Source organism: Drosophila serrata, unplaced genomic scaffold, assembly GCF_035046125.1.
Source record: "Drosophila serrata isolate PLE 108 unplaced genomic scaffold, ASM3504612v1 contig_165, whole genome shotgun sequence".
NCBI classification, from domain to species: Eukaryota; Metazoa; Arthropoda; class Insecta; order Diptera; family Drosophilidae; genus Drosophila; species Drosophila serrata.
In genome coordinates this window covers 1,436,556-1,450,737 of record NW_028257063.1, presented here as the reverse complement: position 1 = coordinate 1,450,737, position 14,182 = coordinate 1,436,556, and the positions used below count along the sequence as shown (strand labels likewise).

Below are 14,182 nucleotides of genomic sequence, written 5' to 3'. Positions count from 1 at the left end.
CTTTGGGTCAGGTCTCTTTTGTGTTATGAATGAATGGCTTGAGTGGAATCACTTGAGCGCTGTTCGTGTAATACCAAAAGTTATTAGCTTAAACTGCACAGAGAGTAGGAGAAATCATAGAAGATATCAGACTATATTTGATAGAAAAGGGATTAGGGTGAAAAATTAGAGGAAAATCCATGATTACAGCAGTCAAAATATGAGTTAAAAGCAATAAATTACTTTGGACTAGAAAAAGAGTTATGGAAATACATTTATTTACTAAATAAAATGTATGACTAAAGGCAAATAAACAGCTGAAACAGCAAATAAACTATATATACTTTAATAAAAAGTTAATTAATAATCTTATTAAAGCGAAAAATCTTTAAAAAAAAACCCATAGTATTTAATGACCTAATTAACGCCAACAGCTAATGGAAAATTTCTGCATCACAAAGCACCAGCAAAAAGTAATAATATAACAGCATATTAAAACAATTTAATCTTTAATAAAATGCTAAAAAAAAAATATAAATTGCAGGCAGGGAATAAAACGAAAAAGCGTTTGGTTTTAAATCGATTTAAATTCAATAGTTTGGAAAACCGTTCGATGCCATAACAAACACGTCTCACAGAACTACTCCCCGGGACCCCCCTGAGTGACCCTATATTTAGGTCTAGATATTGTTGTGTAACCGAATAGAAATTTATGACCTAATTTTCCAATCGAAACGAGACTTGCCAGGCGGCGCTGTCCGACGAACCCAAAAGTTATGCAAATATTTTTATTGCCAGGCAACACAGAGACACACGACAATAATAAAATGTCCGACGACCCAAGGAGGAGTGAGAGTATCACATTACCTGGGAGGACAGCAGGGGAATTTATGATATTCGATACTATACTCTAGCCAACCTATTGAACTCTTTTGTGCTTTGTGCTTTGTGCTTTTGCCGAAAGCATAATTGATTAGTCAGTCCTGTGTTGCTGTTGTTGCGTGCTCAATACACATTTGCCGCAATTAAAATTAAATGTTGAGCAGCAGCAGGTTGATTTATCATCGATATTGGTTCCATATTTTATTATTATTAGTAAATGGGGCAATTATTGTAATGAGCATAAATCATCGGGTTTCGATTTCCTTTTCTCTTACAGATGTACACCTGCCAGGCCACCAATGGCCATGTGGTCCCAGCTCTGACCAAGAAAGTTATCCTCGACATGAATCGTAAGTACCTCCTGAATTTCCATTTAATGCAAAGCGAAAATATATACATACAAATATGTATTCTGTGGCCCAGAGTTGAAGGTCAGTTTTCGTGGTGGTGGTGGCTCTGGGATTATTGTTTTGTGGGCGTGACATTTTCATGGAAATTAATGTAATTAAAGTTTTGTCATTCCGCCGCAAGGACACACTCACACACAGAGCCGACCACGAATGCTCGCATATTTATCCACATCCCTGCATTTATGGTTATGCGGCGGGGCCTCTGGGTGGCTATGCTAATCGCATTGTGAGTCCCCCGAGTGGGGCAGCGGGTTACACGGAATATGTATATATACATACATATATATATATATCCACCAGTGATGGGCATAATAAAATGTGTCATAAATAATGAACATTGCCATAAAGGTTGGGCTATAGATGTGCAGGAAATTAAGCGACAGCCGAGAGACGAGAATTTGCCAGCGGAATTTGCGCGGTGTCCTTCTGCCTGAATAACTAAATATGGCAATGATAATCAGTGGTAGCCTTGACAGGACGAACCATAATGGGTTAAGCTGAGTAACTAGTGAATAATAAAGGGGGGTTAAGATGAAAGCCATTAAAGGAATCATTCAAATATTCAGGTTATTATAATTTCAGTCAGAAGCTTGAAACTAAGTGAAGGAGTCATTTCCGACCCCATAAATCATATATATTCTTGATCAGCATGAACAGCCAAATCGATCTAGCCATCTCCGGTTGAAAAATAAATGTTTGAAATTTTTTCCAAATTTTCAATTTTTCATAAGGGGTTACATCATTAAAATTTTTAAAAAATCGAAAAAAATTCAATTTCAGTGAATGTTAAATTGAGTATGCAGATTTGTTATCCTAATAAATACAAACATAGGAACGTTTTCCGAATTAAAATTAATGCATTTTTGGCTTAGGTATGAGATTTTCTAATTGAATTTCTAGACAAAATTGTCATATTAAACTCTTGATAAAAAATGTAAATCTCAACTAGAAAAAAAGCGCAGGAAACTACAATTTAAAGGCTTTAGTAAAGTATTTTCATTATATAAATAAACCACTGATAAAACCCCTTTTTAATAAGAAATATAAACGCTTTAGAATTAGTTTACCAGGCAATTACCTTAATAGAACCACAATTAAGACTGATAAAAATCTAACTAAAATTGTGGCTATTTTCCCCTTCAGTTCCCCCTCTCAGTCTGCTTTTGCAAGGACTAAACCATGCCGTAGTGGCGGGCACAAGGACTCATGTGACCTGCACGGCCATAGGAGCTCGTCCGCCACCCATAATTATGTGGTCCAAGGCGGGACAGCCCGTAAAAGGAGCCACAGCATCCGTAAGTCTTTCGTTAATAACAACAATAATTAGTCATAATATATATAAAACCTTATAGACTTCCTCTGATGGCAATACAACCATATCGGAGCTAATGTTAATACCCGTGCCCGAGGACAATGAAAGGCAGGTGGTTTGCTCCATTTCCCTGAGTGCTGGAATCACTTCGCAGCAACTCCACGAAGGACACACCACTGTGATGACCACCATGGGCAATGGACATACAGGATTGCATCTCAAGGACTCCCGAGTGCTGAATGTGACACGTAAGGATTACTTGAAACTAAGAGAGTTACAACAGAATAACAAGAGTTTATCTTTCATGCAGATGCACCTATTGTCAACCTGAATCTGGGAGCTCCACTCGATCCGAATAATCTGCTCAAGGGCTCCGATGTCTATTTGGAGTGCGATGTGAAGGCCAATCCGGGTATAACTCGAGTCGAGTGGTATCACAGTGTGAGTATTATGATTGTTTAAATATCACAAAGTAAATAAAACATACAAAAGTGAAGGTAAATCCTATTTTTACCACACAATTTCCTCTAATTAAATTACAGAGCACGCCAGAACCTCAACACCCACAATGACCACTAATTGAATAATATTTATTTTCCCCCCCTTTAACGCAGGACAAGCAACTGCATTCCTCCCGCGGCATCATCATCTCCAACCAAACGCTCGTCCTGCAGGGAATTTCGAAATCCTCGCATGGCCAGTATTTCTGCAGGGCCACCAACCTGCAGGGCAGTGTGTCCAGCAACGAAGTCTACTTGGATGTGAAGTGTAAGTGCCACCCACAAAACCACCTGCCTACCTAACGCCTTCCACCTTAACTCTGCAACACACAACTCACTTAACTTTAGCACTTGAATGGTGCATTGAGAGAAAATATAGTGTGATTTTGCTATTTTAAATGAATATATAAATAATAATTTCAATTAAAGTAAAGAATGTTAAGGAAAGAATTTAAAAACAGATAACAAAGAGTGTAACTGCAACCTCAGAGATAGGAACATTAGGAATTGAGAGGTTCTTTTGATGCTTTACTTATACCCAATACTATCCTAAACTAACTTCGATTTGTTATACATTTCTCTCTGTGTATTCCCACCCTTAGATCCACCCGTTTGCAAGTCGGAATCAACGATTATACGTGCCGCGCTCAAGCAGACAATCAACATCACCTGCGAGGTGGACGCCAATCCACTCGATAATCTAAATTACAAGTGGCACTTCAACAACTCGCTGGAGAGCCTCATCGAGCTGCCCCAACTGGGAGCTGTACCGATGATGCTGGCCTCCGGCCTGGACTCGACTCCGAACGGATATTATCAGCGGAGCAAGCGGAAGCACTCGCACGGAATGCAGCAGCGCCTGCTCCACGGCCGACACGGACGCATGGCAGCCGTGAGGTTTGAGGATGAGGACGAGTATTACGGCGAGCAGCTGGAGGAGGAGGAGAATGAGGGGGAGCTGCCGTACACTCAAATGGTCTACTCCAATATGGTGCACAAAAACCACGTTGAGATCAACAAGCAGCTGCAGCGGAAGCAGCCATCCCAGCAACAGAACCAACAGCATCTCCAGTCCGGTGGCTCCATCTCGGACACGCATCACCCTTCATCCTCCCTGTCCTCCTCCGCCATCCAGCTGGCGGAGCGCAAGAGACTCTCGGCCCTGCACAAGCAGCAGCATCATCGTGGCGGTGTGGTCACGCCCCCGACAACCACCGCTGCTCCGCCGCTGAACAACGTGTACAGCTATCACGTGGATAGCTACGAGTCCTTCGGCGCCATTTCCTGCGTGGCCAGCAGTCCGATGGGCCACAGTCAACCCTGCTGGTATCACATCCAGCCGGCAGGTGAGTTTTCCACTCCGTCCACGCGTAGTAGACGCAAGATAAAGAAAGCTTCTTCCGGTAGCTGGTTGGAAATCAGGAAGTCAGTGGGTAAAGTGTAGGAGATACCTCCAAATACACTTTTTTTTGGGTAACATTTCTATTAAATAATAAATTAGAAAGACTAGCGAAAATGACTTTCAAGGGGATCAATAAGCTAGGAGTAAAAGTCCATCAAAAGATATTAACTAAACCCTAGAGATACTTTTTGAAATAGTTTAAATCTTCTTGATGCATCTTTAGAGATATCGCTAAGCTAAGAAACCCCACATTTCATAGAGTATTTGAGGAAAAATTTAATTAATTTCACATCGAGAGAGCGTGGCCAACATGTTTACTCAATTCGGCTGCTCTCCTCGTCCTCGTCCTCGTCCTCGTCCTGGTCAGTAGATAATTGTTGCACGCAGCACGTACGGTTGGCGGAGAGTGAATCTCGGCTCGTTATTTACATTTGTGCGGAACTGCTCCGGCTGCCTCACCCAATCCAATCCAACCTGTGCCAGGTGGCAATTTAACGCGATGCAGCGCCTGTCCAACGGTTGTCAAGGGGTTAAGAGTCCGTCCCATTTTGTCCCTGACAGCAATAAAAGCCATGTTTACCAACGCCATCTGCATGTTTGCCTGATGCTACTGCTGCTGCTGCTGCTGCTGTTGCAACAACTTCTGCTGCAGCAATCGGTGTGTGTGCGTGTGCGACCCACGATAATCTGATAATCAAATGCAATAAATTGCCAGGGTACATCATTTATTTATAAAAGCAACGCTGCTGGCCATGGCCCAAAAAAACCAGTGGAAATTTTAACGGAAAAAGAAACCATCAAATGGCAAGAGAGGCAAAACTTTGGCCAGGGAAAGATCAGGAAAAAGAGTCTCTCTATCAAGAGATAAAGCCAGGAAAGAAATGACAAAGGAATAGTGGGTTTTTGAAGTATCTTGTAAAGAAAAGTTAATATAAACATAACAGAAACTTAGCCAAAATACATTCCAGATACAAGAAAGACGTAGGTTTCGCTAATGAGGTTTTCCAAGACAGCTTAGTTCAGGTTTATCATTCTATTATCTTGATATTTTTATGAATATCTACCCCTCATATTTTCCCCAACCAAAGTCATAAAGAAAAATCCCCTTTATTACCCCTTTTCCCCAATATAGATCTACCCGAACCCGTGAAGAACTGCTCGGCCTTTAATGCCACAGCCAATTCCCTGCAGATTCAATGCATTCCCGGCTATGATGGTGGCATACCCCAGCACTTTCATGCCCAGATCTATGACGAACTGAACCGCCAGATACTGTACAATGCGTCCTACAAGTACCCGGAGTTTACGGTGAAGCGTCTGCCCAGCGATTCGGTGTTCGTCATCCGGATAACGGCCGTGAATGCCCAGGGAGCCAGCAAAGTGGCATATCGCCTGCGAGGACGTACACTGTCGGCGCCTCTGCTGCGGACAGGTGAGTTGTACATTGGAGTTACCTGTGCAAGTTTGATGGGTAACAGGTTCCCCTAGCTACATTTTCCGGAGTTTCTCACTTAAAATATCTTACAATTAAATATTAATTGCACTTTTGATTTAAACCCCCAAAACTTGCAATTTGTGACATCTTTCAAACTATTTTGGCATTGTCTATTTGCCAGCTTATTGACTACTTTGCCGTTTTAATTGGTCGTTCTTGTTTCCCATTGTTTGGCCCTCAAAATAATGGCAGGTGGCGGCTTGTTCCCCCCGATGCCATTGTTATCCTTGCTTGTCCGCATTTTGTCACACGATTTTTCACAATTTTCCACCCATATCTGCTTTCCATTTTGCATGACATTTTCGCGTGGGATGTGCTGCAGCCTCATCGACGGCAGTGCTGGTGCAGCTGACACCCCTGCTGGGCGCCCTGGTCGGTGTGATTGCCACACTCATCCTGGTGGCCATTTGCGTGGTGATCTTTATCAAATTCCGCAGCAAACGGGGCGGCGGCGGGCGGAGGCATGGGAATGGTGGCGAGGCCACCACCACCGAGGCGGACAAGGGCAGTGCGGAGCCACTTTCCCGTAACATGGGCAGCCACTCCAGTTTGGAGGACAAAAACCCGGATGTGGTGCCCCAGGAGGCCAACAGCGAGGACGAATTCCATCAGGAGGAGAAGGCCTTCGATCGATTGAATATGGAATCGCAACGGATTTTGTACACCCCGCCGACGCGGATTAATACCGCCTCCCCGCCGCCGCCATCGTTGTCGCCCACCTTTGGCAAACAGGTGAGTTTCATTGTTTGCATTTTCCGCTATCTCTTTTTTTTCAGATTCAGATTTCCCGACTTTTCCCATTTCCCGATTACTGATTCCAGTTTGCATATTGTGAATGGTTCACGCCGCTCACAAAGAGGCGCCTACTGGTGTTGCCTACTTTCAGGCTCTCGCTTTAAAAGCGTTTCCCGCTGGCCGAAGATTAAAGGGGGTTTTTCAAGGGATTGATATGGTATTTGATTTTGTTTTATGGGTGCTTGACGTGTGTTTAGTTTGGATTTTAGGTTTTTAGAAGGGTTATGTGCATTTCATGTATTGATAACATGAGAAAATAGCTTGTTTTTGCGAACACTAAAGGTGAATATATTCAAATAAACATAGCCAAGTCATATCTTTATATGCTTTTCTGGTATTTAGAAAACGGAGTTAAATATCTAAACATGTGTAGAATTTCTTAAGAATATATAACTTTTTTTTAATGCTAGAGCAGGATGAATAGAAGCTTGATTGTAAAATATTTAACATGTTTTACCCTTAATATAATTTCATTCAGAAGCTTGTAACTCAAGAAGCAGTCATTTCCGACCCTATAGATCATATATATTCTTGATCAGCATCAACTGCCGAATCGATCTAGCCATCTCCGGTTGAAAAATAAATTTTTGAAATTTTTTCCAAATTTTCAATTTTTCATAAGGGGTTACATCATTAAAATTGTCAAAAAATCGAAAAAAATTCAATTTCATTAAATGTTAAATTGAGTATACAGATTTATTAACCTAATAAAAACTAACATGGGAACGCTTTCCGAATTGAAATTAATGCCTTTTTGGCTGAGTTATGAGATTTTCAAATTTGATTTGTCGATAAAAATTGTCACATAAAAATAAGCATCGTTTCAAAGAATGCAAATTTTTCAAACTTAGTTATTTAAAAGAATCTCAAGTTTATTAACTCAAGTTCAAATTTCTATTGACATTAAACCTTCTACAAACATAACCTTCTAAGCAACAGGAAAAACTCGCCTCCCTAAAGGAATATTTCCAAGCTTCGACCTCTCCTCTGCCCCCTTTTGTACATATTTCCATCCCTCAATTAGCCAGAAACCGTAAATAAATTACACAAATTAGTTTCCTTGTTTTCCCCACCAACAACAACAAGTTGCTGACCCGCCAAAACTTTTCCTCCAGTGTCCAGTCCACATCCCAGTACAGTTTTGCTTAAATTTTTATCATTGTTTGGTTTCATTTTTTATCCGGTTTTTTGGGTTTTCGAGAATTGTTTGGGAAGTGGGGCATCAAATTTTGATGAGCAAAATGTTTTTGTTGCCAGTCGTAGTCGTCGTCGTTGTCGTCGACAGCATAAAGTTCCAAAAATGTTTAGCTTTTTGTGTTTAGCTTGGCTTTTTGTTAAATTTTAGGTCCGGTCGTCCCTTCCGAGTTGCTGAGAGTTCGTAACAAGCTCATTAGAAGTTCCTGGTGTTTGTGTGGGTCAGTTGGCCAACTTTTCGATTAGAAATTGTTTTCGTCAGCGTTCAGTTCAGTTCCAGTTCAGTTCAGTTCAGTTTGTTCGTCATAACTGTGTAAAAGGACGAGCGTGGAGAATTCCCATCAAAGTTGAAGGGAGGAGAGTGAGAAATTACCGAGAGATAGCCAAGTGGGGGGGCGGCTAATTAAAAGGCTAAATAAATCAAAAGGCTGTGATAAATGTAGGGCTTTTCATTATAGTTTTTAATTAAAAGCATGAAGCCTGAAGTACGGAAAGGAAGCATTAACAATTGGGAAGCGTATTTATTATTTAAAACGAGGGTTTCTGGGAAATGATTTAAGCCAGAGAAGGAACATTAGGCTAAAAACGTAGCGATCTTATAAAGATTTTCCTCCTGTGATTCCCTTTTGTGATTCTGGGAGACAAAGATCTGAGTAAGATCTGAGTGAGATCTTTTCAAGAGGAAACTTGCTTGTACATTGTAAGCAAATCATAGAAATATGACTCTCCTTACCATTTAAAATAATGTTTAAATATTTCCCTTAACGATTGTAAACAATTTCCTAATCCCGCTTTTGCTTTTTCCCCTTTATTTTCCACAGTACGGTGAGCTATCGCTAACCACGAACCCTGCCTTCAGCCTGTATAACACACCCCAGCGAGCTCCTGCCGTTCAGCGACCTGTTTACACCGCTCCGCCGCCCCTGCTGTCCACGCGGACGCCCCCCAATATCTACACCCGCATCCCGGGCAGAGGTGGCGCCGGCAGCGGTGCAACGGTGACCTCGGCGGGAGCCACTGGCTATCACCTGCCGGCGTACGAGACCAGGACCTCGCCCACCTCCCCCTATGGATCCACCACGACCTGCACAATGCCCCTGCTGGGTGGCCAATCCAATGGATCGCTGCAGACCAATGGGAGCAGCGGTGGCAGTGGTCTCGTAGTCGGCGGGGCGTGTAATACATTGCCACATCCCGGTAGCCTGCATGGACTCCATGGAGGCGGTGGCATCTCGGCGGCGTTGACCAGTTCGGTGACCAGTGGCAACATTACCATCGGGGCGGCTCAGTCGCTGCTGACCTCTCCACGGTCCCAGACCGCCACATATAGCACCACGCTGGGCGGAATGGGCACCGTGGGGGTGCAGTCGCCGCTCCTGATGAGCGGCGGCCTTGGGAACTACGAGACGGTGAGCTCCTGAGAGTTAGCCAAAGAGGACGTCAAGTGTCAGATCGTGTGCATCGGGGGGAGCAGTACGTGCACCACCACCACTCTGGGCGCCGAGCGCACCACCATTGTCTAAGGAACATATACTTAATACCCTAAGGAACTGTCGCAGAGGTAACTGAATCCCAAAATCTGTATTATAGTAGGTAAGCTCCATCGACAAGACTTCCACAAAAAAAAAAAACAAAACAAAAGTAGCAGCTGGAAAAACTAAACTAGAAATCTTAAACATATATATATATAGTTAAAGCCCAGAATGTAAAGGATTTAGCATTGTTTTCGAACCCACAAAGAGAAAGGCATTTATTTAGTTTAAACAAATCGAGAATCTGTCTTTGTGCGCTAAAAAAAACCGAGAAACATAATGAGCTATGCTTGTGAAATTAACAAAACAAAACAAAAAAACTAGTACTAATCGCAATTAGTTAAGCTATATAGATGTGTATATATGTAACCTAATTTAGGATCAGGTCTGCTAATACTTAAACTAGTTGTAGCCTAAACTAAATTGAACTTAGTTAGTCACATTGCGAATCTACGAAAAGACTATCCCTATGATAAAATTACAGAATTTAATGGCATATCTCTATAAAAGAAAAACATATAGCACAACCACACAACACGACATCTGAAATAGGCGCAAACTACATAAATATATATATATATATTATAAACGATACGATACGATACAATACGATATATGGATATGGTGTGGCGTGTATGTGTGCATCGAATCATACTTTGTTAAATGTGAAATGAAATTTTATAAGCATCTGTTGTCGACAACTACTTTTTCAGCTCTATATAGTACGAATATAAATATATATATATAAATGATCTGTATGTATCCAAGATTAAAGTGCGCAAAACCAACAACCTGCCCCCCAGAAGAACCCCCTTTTTCCCAATTCAATTTCATCGAACTTACAACCCGTTTTACACCTACTTCCCACCATCAACGAACCCAACATGCAAAGTGCTTCTTCAATGACAAAATCAAATTGAATTGTGACTCGAATTATAAATTGGAAAAACAAATCGAATACAAACACTAAAAAAATGGAAACGAAAAAACTTGAGAATGAAATTTAGTTTTAAGGACCTTCGACTCTTTAAGTATGTTTAACTTTATATTCTTAATTAACCCCTTGATTATATTTATTTCTTGTGTTTCGAAAATTAAGTAATTTACGTTCAGTCCCGATTTTTAATGTACAATTAAACTTAATATTTGCAAATGAGCAAAACCAAGTGAAAATAAGTGAACAAAATGTGTATAACATTATGTAGTTTTTATGATTGAAAAAATCAAGATAAGGTAAGGAAATAGCTCCCTCAATGCATTATAAGCTTCTGACTAAATTTATAAAACCAATCTTTGTTTACGATTATATGACAATATTTTGCTTCTAATTAAAGATTAATAATCTCATAACTCAGCCAAAAATTTAGTAATTTTAAATCAGAAAGCCTTTCTGTGTTCCTTTTTTAAAGGATAACAAATCTGGATACCCAGTTTTTATTTTTAAAAACATAAAATAACTAAAATTATAATAGCATTCTTTGAGCAGGTATATTTATCAGTATTTTTAAATGACAATTTTTTCCTACAAACCGCAGATTAAAAATCTCATAACTCAGCCAAAAATGCATTAATTTTAATTCGGAAAGCTTTCCTATGCTTGTTTTTTATATGTTAACAAATCTGCATACTCAGTTAAAAACGTAAAAATTTGGCAATTTTTGAAAATTTTAATGATGGTACCCCTTATCTTTTTTTGCAAAAATCGATCAAATTGAAAATTCGACTCGCCTTTTTATGCTGATCAAGAATATATATGATTTATGGGGTCGGAAATGACTCCTTCACTGCATTATAAGCTTCTGACTAAATTTATAAAACCATTCTTTGTTCACGATTATATGACAATTTTTTTCTTCTAATTAAAGATTAAAAATCTCATAACTAAACCAAAAATGTACTAATTTTAAATCGGAAAGCCTTCCTGTGTTCGTTTTTAACAGGCTAACAAAACTGCATACCCCGTTTTTTATTTTAAAAACATAAATTGCTTAAAATTTAACAGCATTCTTTAAGCAGGTATATTTATATATTTTTTTATATGACTATTTTTTTCTACAAATCGCAGATTAAAAATCTCATAACTCAGCCAAAAATTTAGTAATTTTAAATCAGAAAGCCTTTCTGTGTTCCTTTTTTAAAGGATAACAAATCTGGATACCCAGTTTTTATTTTTAAAAACATAAAATAACTAAAATTATAATAGCATTCTTTGAGCAGGTATATTTATCAGTATTTGTAAATGACAATTTTTTCCTACAAATCGCAGATTAAAAATCTCATAACTCAGCCAAAAATGCATTAATTTTAATTCGGAAAGCTTTCATATGCTTGTTTTTTATATGTTAACAAATCTGCATACTCAGTTAAAAACGTAAAAATTTGTCAATTTTTGAAAATTTTAATGATGGTACCCCTTATCTTTTTTTGCAAAAATCGATCAAATTGAAAAAAAATATTTTTTCTTAATTTATAGCTAGTTCGACTCGCCTTTTTATGCTGATCAAGAATATATATGATTTATGGGGTCGGAAATGACTCCTTCACTGCATTATAAGCTTCTGACTAAATTTATAAAACCATTCTTTGTTCACGATTATATGACAATTTTTTTCTTCTAATTAAAGATTAAAAATCTCATAACTAAACCAAAAATGTACTAATTTTAAATCGGAAAGCCTTCCTGTGTTCGTTTTTAACAGGCTAACAAAACTGCATACCCCGTTTTTTATTTTAAAAACATAAATTGCTTAAAATTTAACAGCATTCTTTAAGCAGGTATATTTATATATTTTTTTATATGACTATTTTTTTCTACAAATCGCAGATTAAAAATCTCATAACTCAGCCAAAAATTTAGTAATTTTAAATCAGAAAGCCTTTCTGTGTTCCTTTTTTAAAGGATAACAAATCTGGATACCCAGTTTTTATTTTTAAAAACATAAAATAACTAAAATTATAATAGCATTCTTTGAGCAGGTATATTTATCAGTATTTTTAAATGACAATTTTTTCCTACAAATCGCAGATTAAAAATCTCATAACTCAGCCAAAAATGCATTAATTTTAATTCGGAAAGCTTTCCTATGCTTGTTTTTTATATGTTAACAAATCTGCATACTCAGTTAAAAACGTAAAAATTTGGCAATTTTTGAAAATTTTAATGATGGTACCCCTTATCTTTTTTTGCAAAAATCGATCAAATTGAAAAAAAATATTTTATCTTAATTTATAGCTAGTTCGACTCGCCTTTTTATGCTGATCAAGAATATATATGATTTATGGGGTCGGAAATGACTCCTTCACTGCATTATAAGCTTCTGACTAAATTTATAAAACCATTCTTTGTTCACGATTATATGACAATTTTTTTCTTCTAATTAAAGATTAAAAATCTCATAACTAAACCAAAAATGTACTAATTTTAAATCGGAAAGCCTTCCTGTGTTCGTTTTTAACAGGCTAACAAAACTGCATACCCCGTTTTTTATTTTAAAAACATAAATTGCTTAAAATTTAACAGCATTCTTTAAGCAGGTATATTTATATATTTTTTTATATGACTATTTTTTTCTACAAATCGCAGATTAAAAATCTCATAACTCAGTCAAAAATTTAGTAATTTTAAATCAGAAAGCCTTTCTGTGTTCCTTTTTTAAAGGATAACAAATCTGGATACCCAGTTTTTATTTTTAAAAACATAAAATAACTAAAATTATAATAGCATTCTTTGAGCAGGTATATTTATCAGTATTTTTAAATGACAATTTTTTCCTACAAATCGCAGATTAAAAATCTCATAACTCAGCCAAAAATGCATTAATTTTAATTCGGAAAGCTTTCCTATGCTTGTTTTTTATATGTTAACAAATCTGCATACTCAGTTAAAAACGTAAAAATTTGGCAATTTTTGAAAATTTTAATGATGGTACCCCTTATCTTTTTTTGCAAAAATCGATCAAATTGAAAAAAAATATTTTATCTTAATTTATAGCTAGTTCGACTCGCCTTTTTATGCTGATCAAGAATATATATGATTTATGGGGTCGGAAATGACTCCTTCACTGCATTATAAGCTTCTGACTAAATTTATAAAACCATTCTTTGTTCACGATTATATGACAATTTTTTTCTTCTAATTAAAGATTAAAAATCTCATAACTAAACCAAAAATGTACTAATTTTAAATCGGAAAGCCTTCCTGTGTTCGTTTTTAACAGGCTAACAAAACTGCATACCCCGTTTTTTATTTTAAAAACATAAATTGCTTAAAATTTAACAGCATTCTTTAAGCAGGTATATTTATATATTTTTTTATATGACTATTTTTTTCTACAAATCGCAGATTAAAAATCTCATAACTCAGCCAAAAATTTAGTAATTTTAAATCAGAAAGCCTTTCTGTGTTCCTTTTTTAAAGGATAACAAATCTGGATACCCAGTTTTTATTTTTAAAAACATAAAATAACTAAAATTATAATAGCATTCTTTGAGCAGGTATATTTATCAGTATTTTTAAATGACAATTTTTTCCTACAAATCGCAGATTAAAAATCTCATAACTCAGCCAAAAATGCATTAATTTTAATTCGGAAAGCTTTCCTATGCTTGTTTTTTATATGTTAACAAATCTGCATACTCAGTTAAAAACGTAAAAATTTGGCAATTTTTGAAAATTTTAATG

At 37.6% G+C, this 14,182-nt stretch overlaps 1 protein-coding gene and 1 long non-coding RNA gene across 4 annotated transcripts in view; one reads left to right on the top strand and one right to left on the bottom strand.

Moving 5' to 3' along the window:
• The window catches only part of side-V (sidestep V), a 50,496-nt gene extending 39,798 nt beyond the window's left edge, over positions 1-10,698 (top strand). The window contains exons 6-14 of the mRNA XM_086826957.1: positions 1,139-1,211; positions 2,415-2,566; positions 2,624-2,831; positions 2,894-3,024; positions 3,198-3,351; positions 3,686-4,429; positions 5,618-5,917; positions 6,303-6,712; positions 8,791-10,698. Coding sequence (XP_086683083.1) covers positions 1,139-1,211; positions 2,415-2,566; positions 2,624-2,831; positions 2,894-3,024; positions 3,198-3,351; positions 3,686-4,429; positions 5,618-5,917; positions 6,303-6,712; positions 8,791-9,390 — 2,772 coding nt within the window. The 3' untranslated portion in view covers positions 9,391-10,698. The remainder of the gene's footprint in view (positions 1-1,138; positions 1,212-2,414; positions 2,567-2,623; positions 2,832-2,893; positions 3,025-3,197; positions 3,352-3,685; positions 4,430-5,617; positions 5,918-6,302; positions 6,713-8,790) is intronic.
• LOC147644494 (uncharacterized) overlaps positions 1-14,182 on the bottom strand; it is a 194,250-nt gene that overhangs the window by 79,606 nt on the left and 100,462 nt on the right. The gene's annotated exons all lie outside the window — the stretch shown is intronic.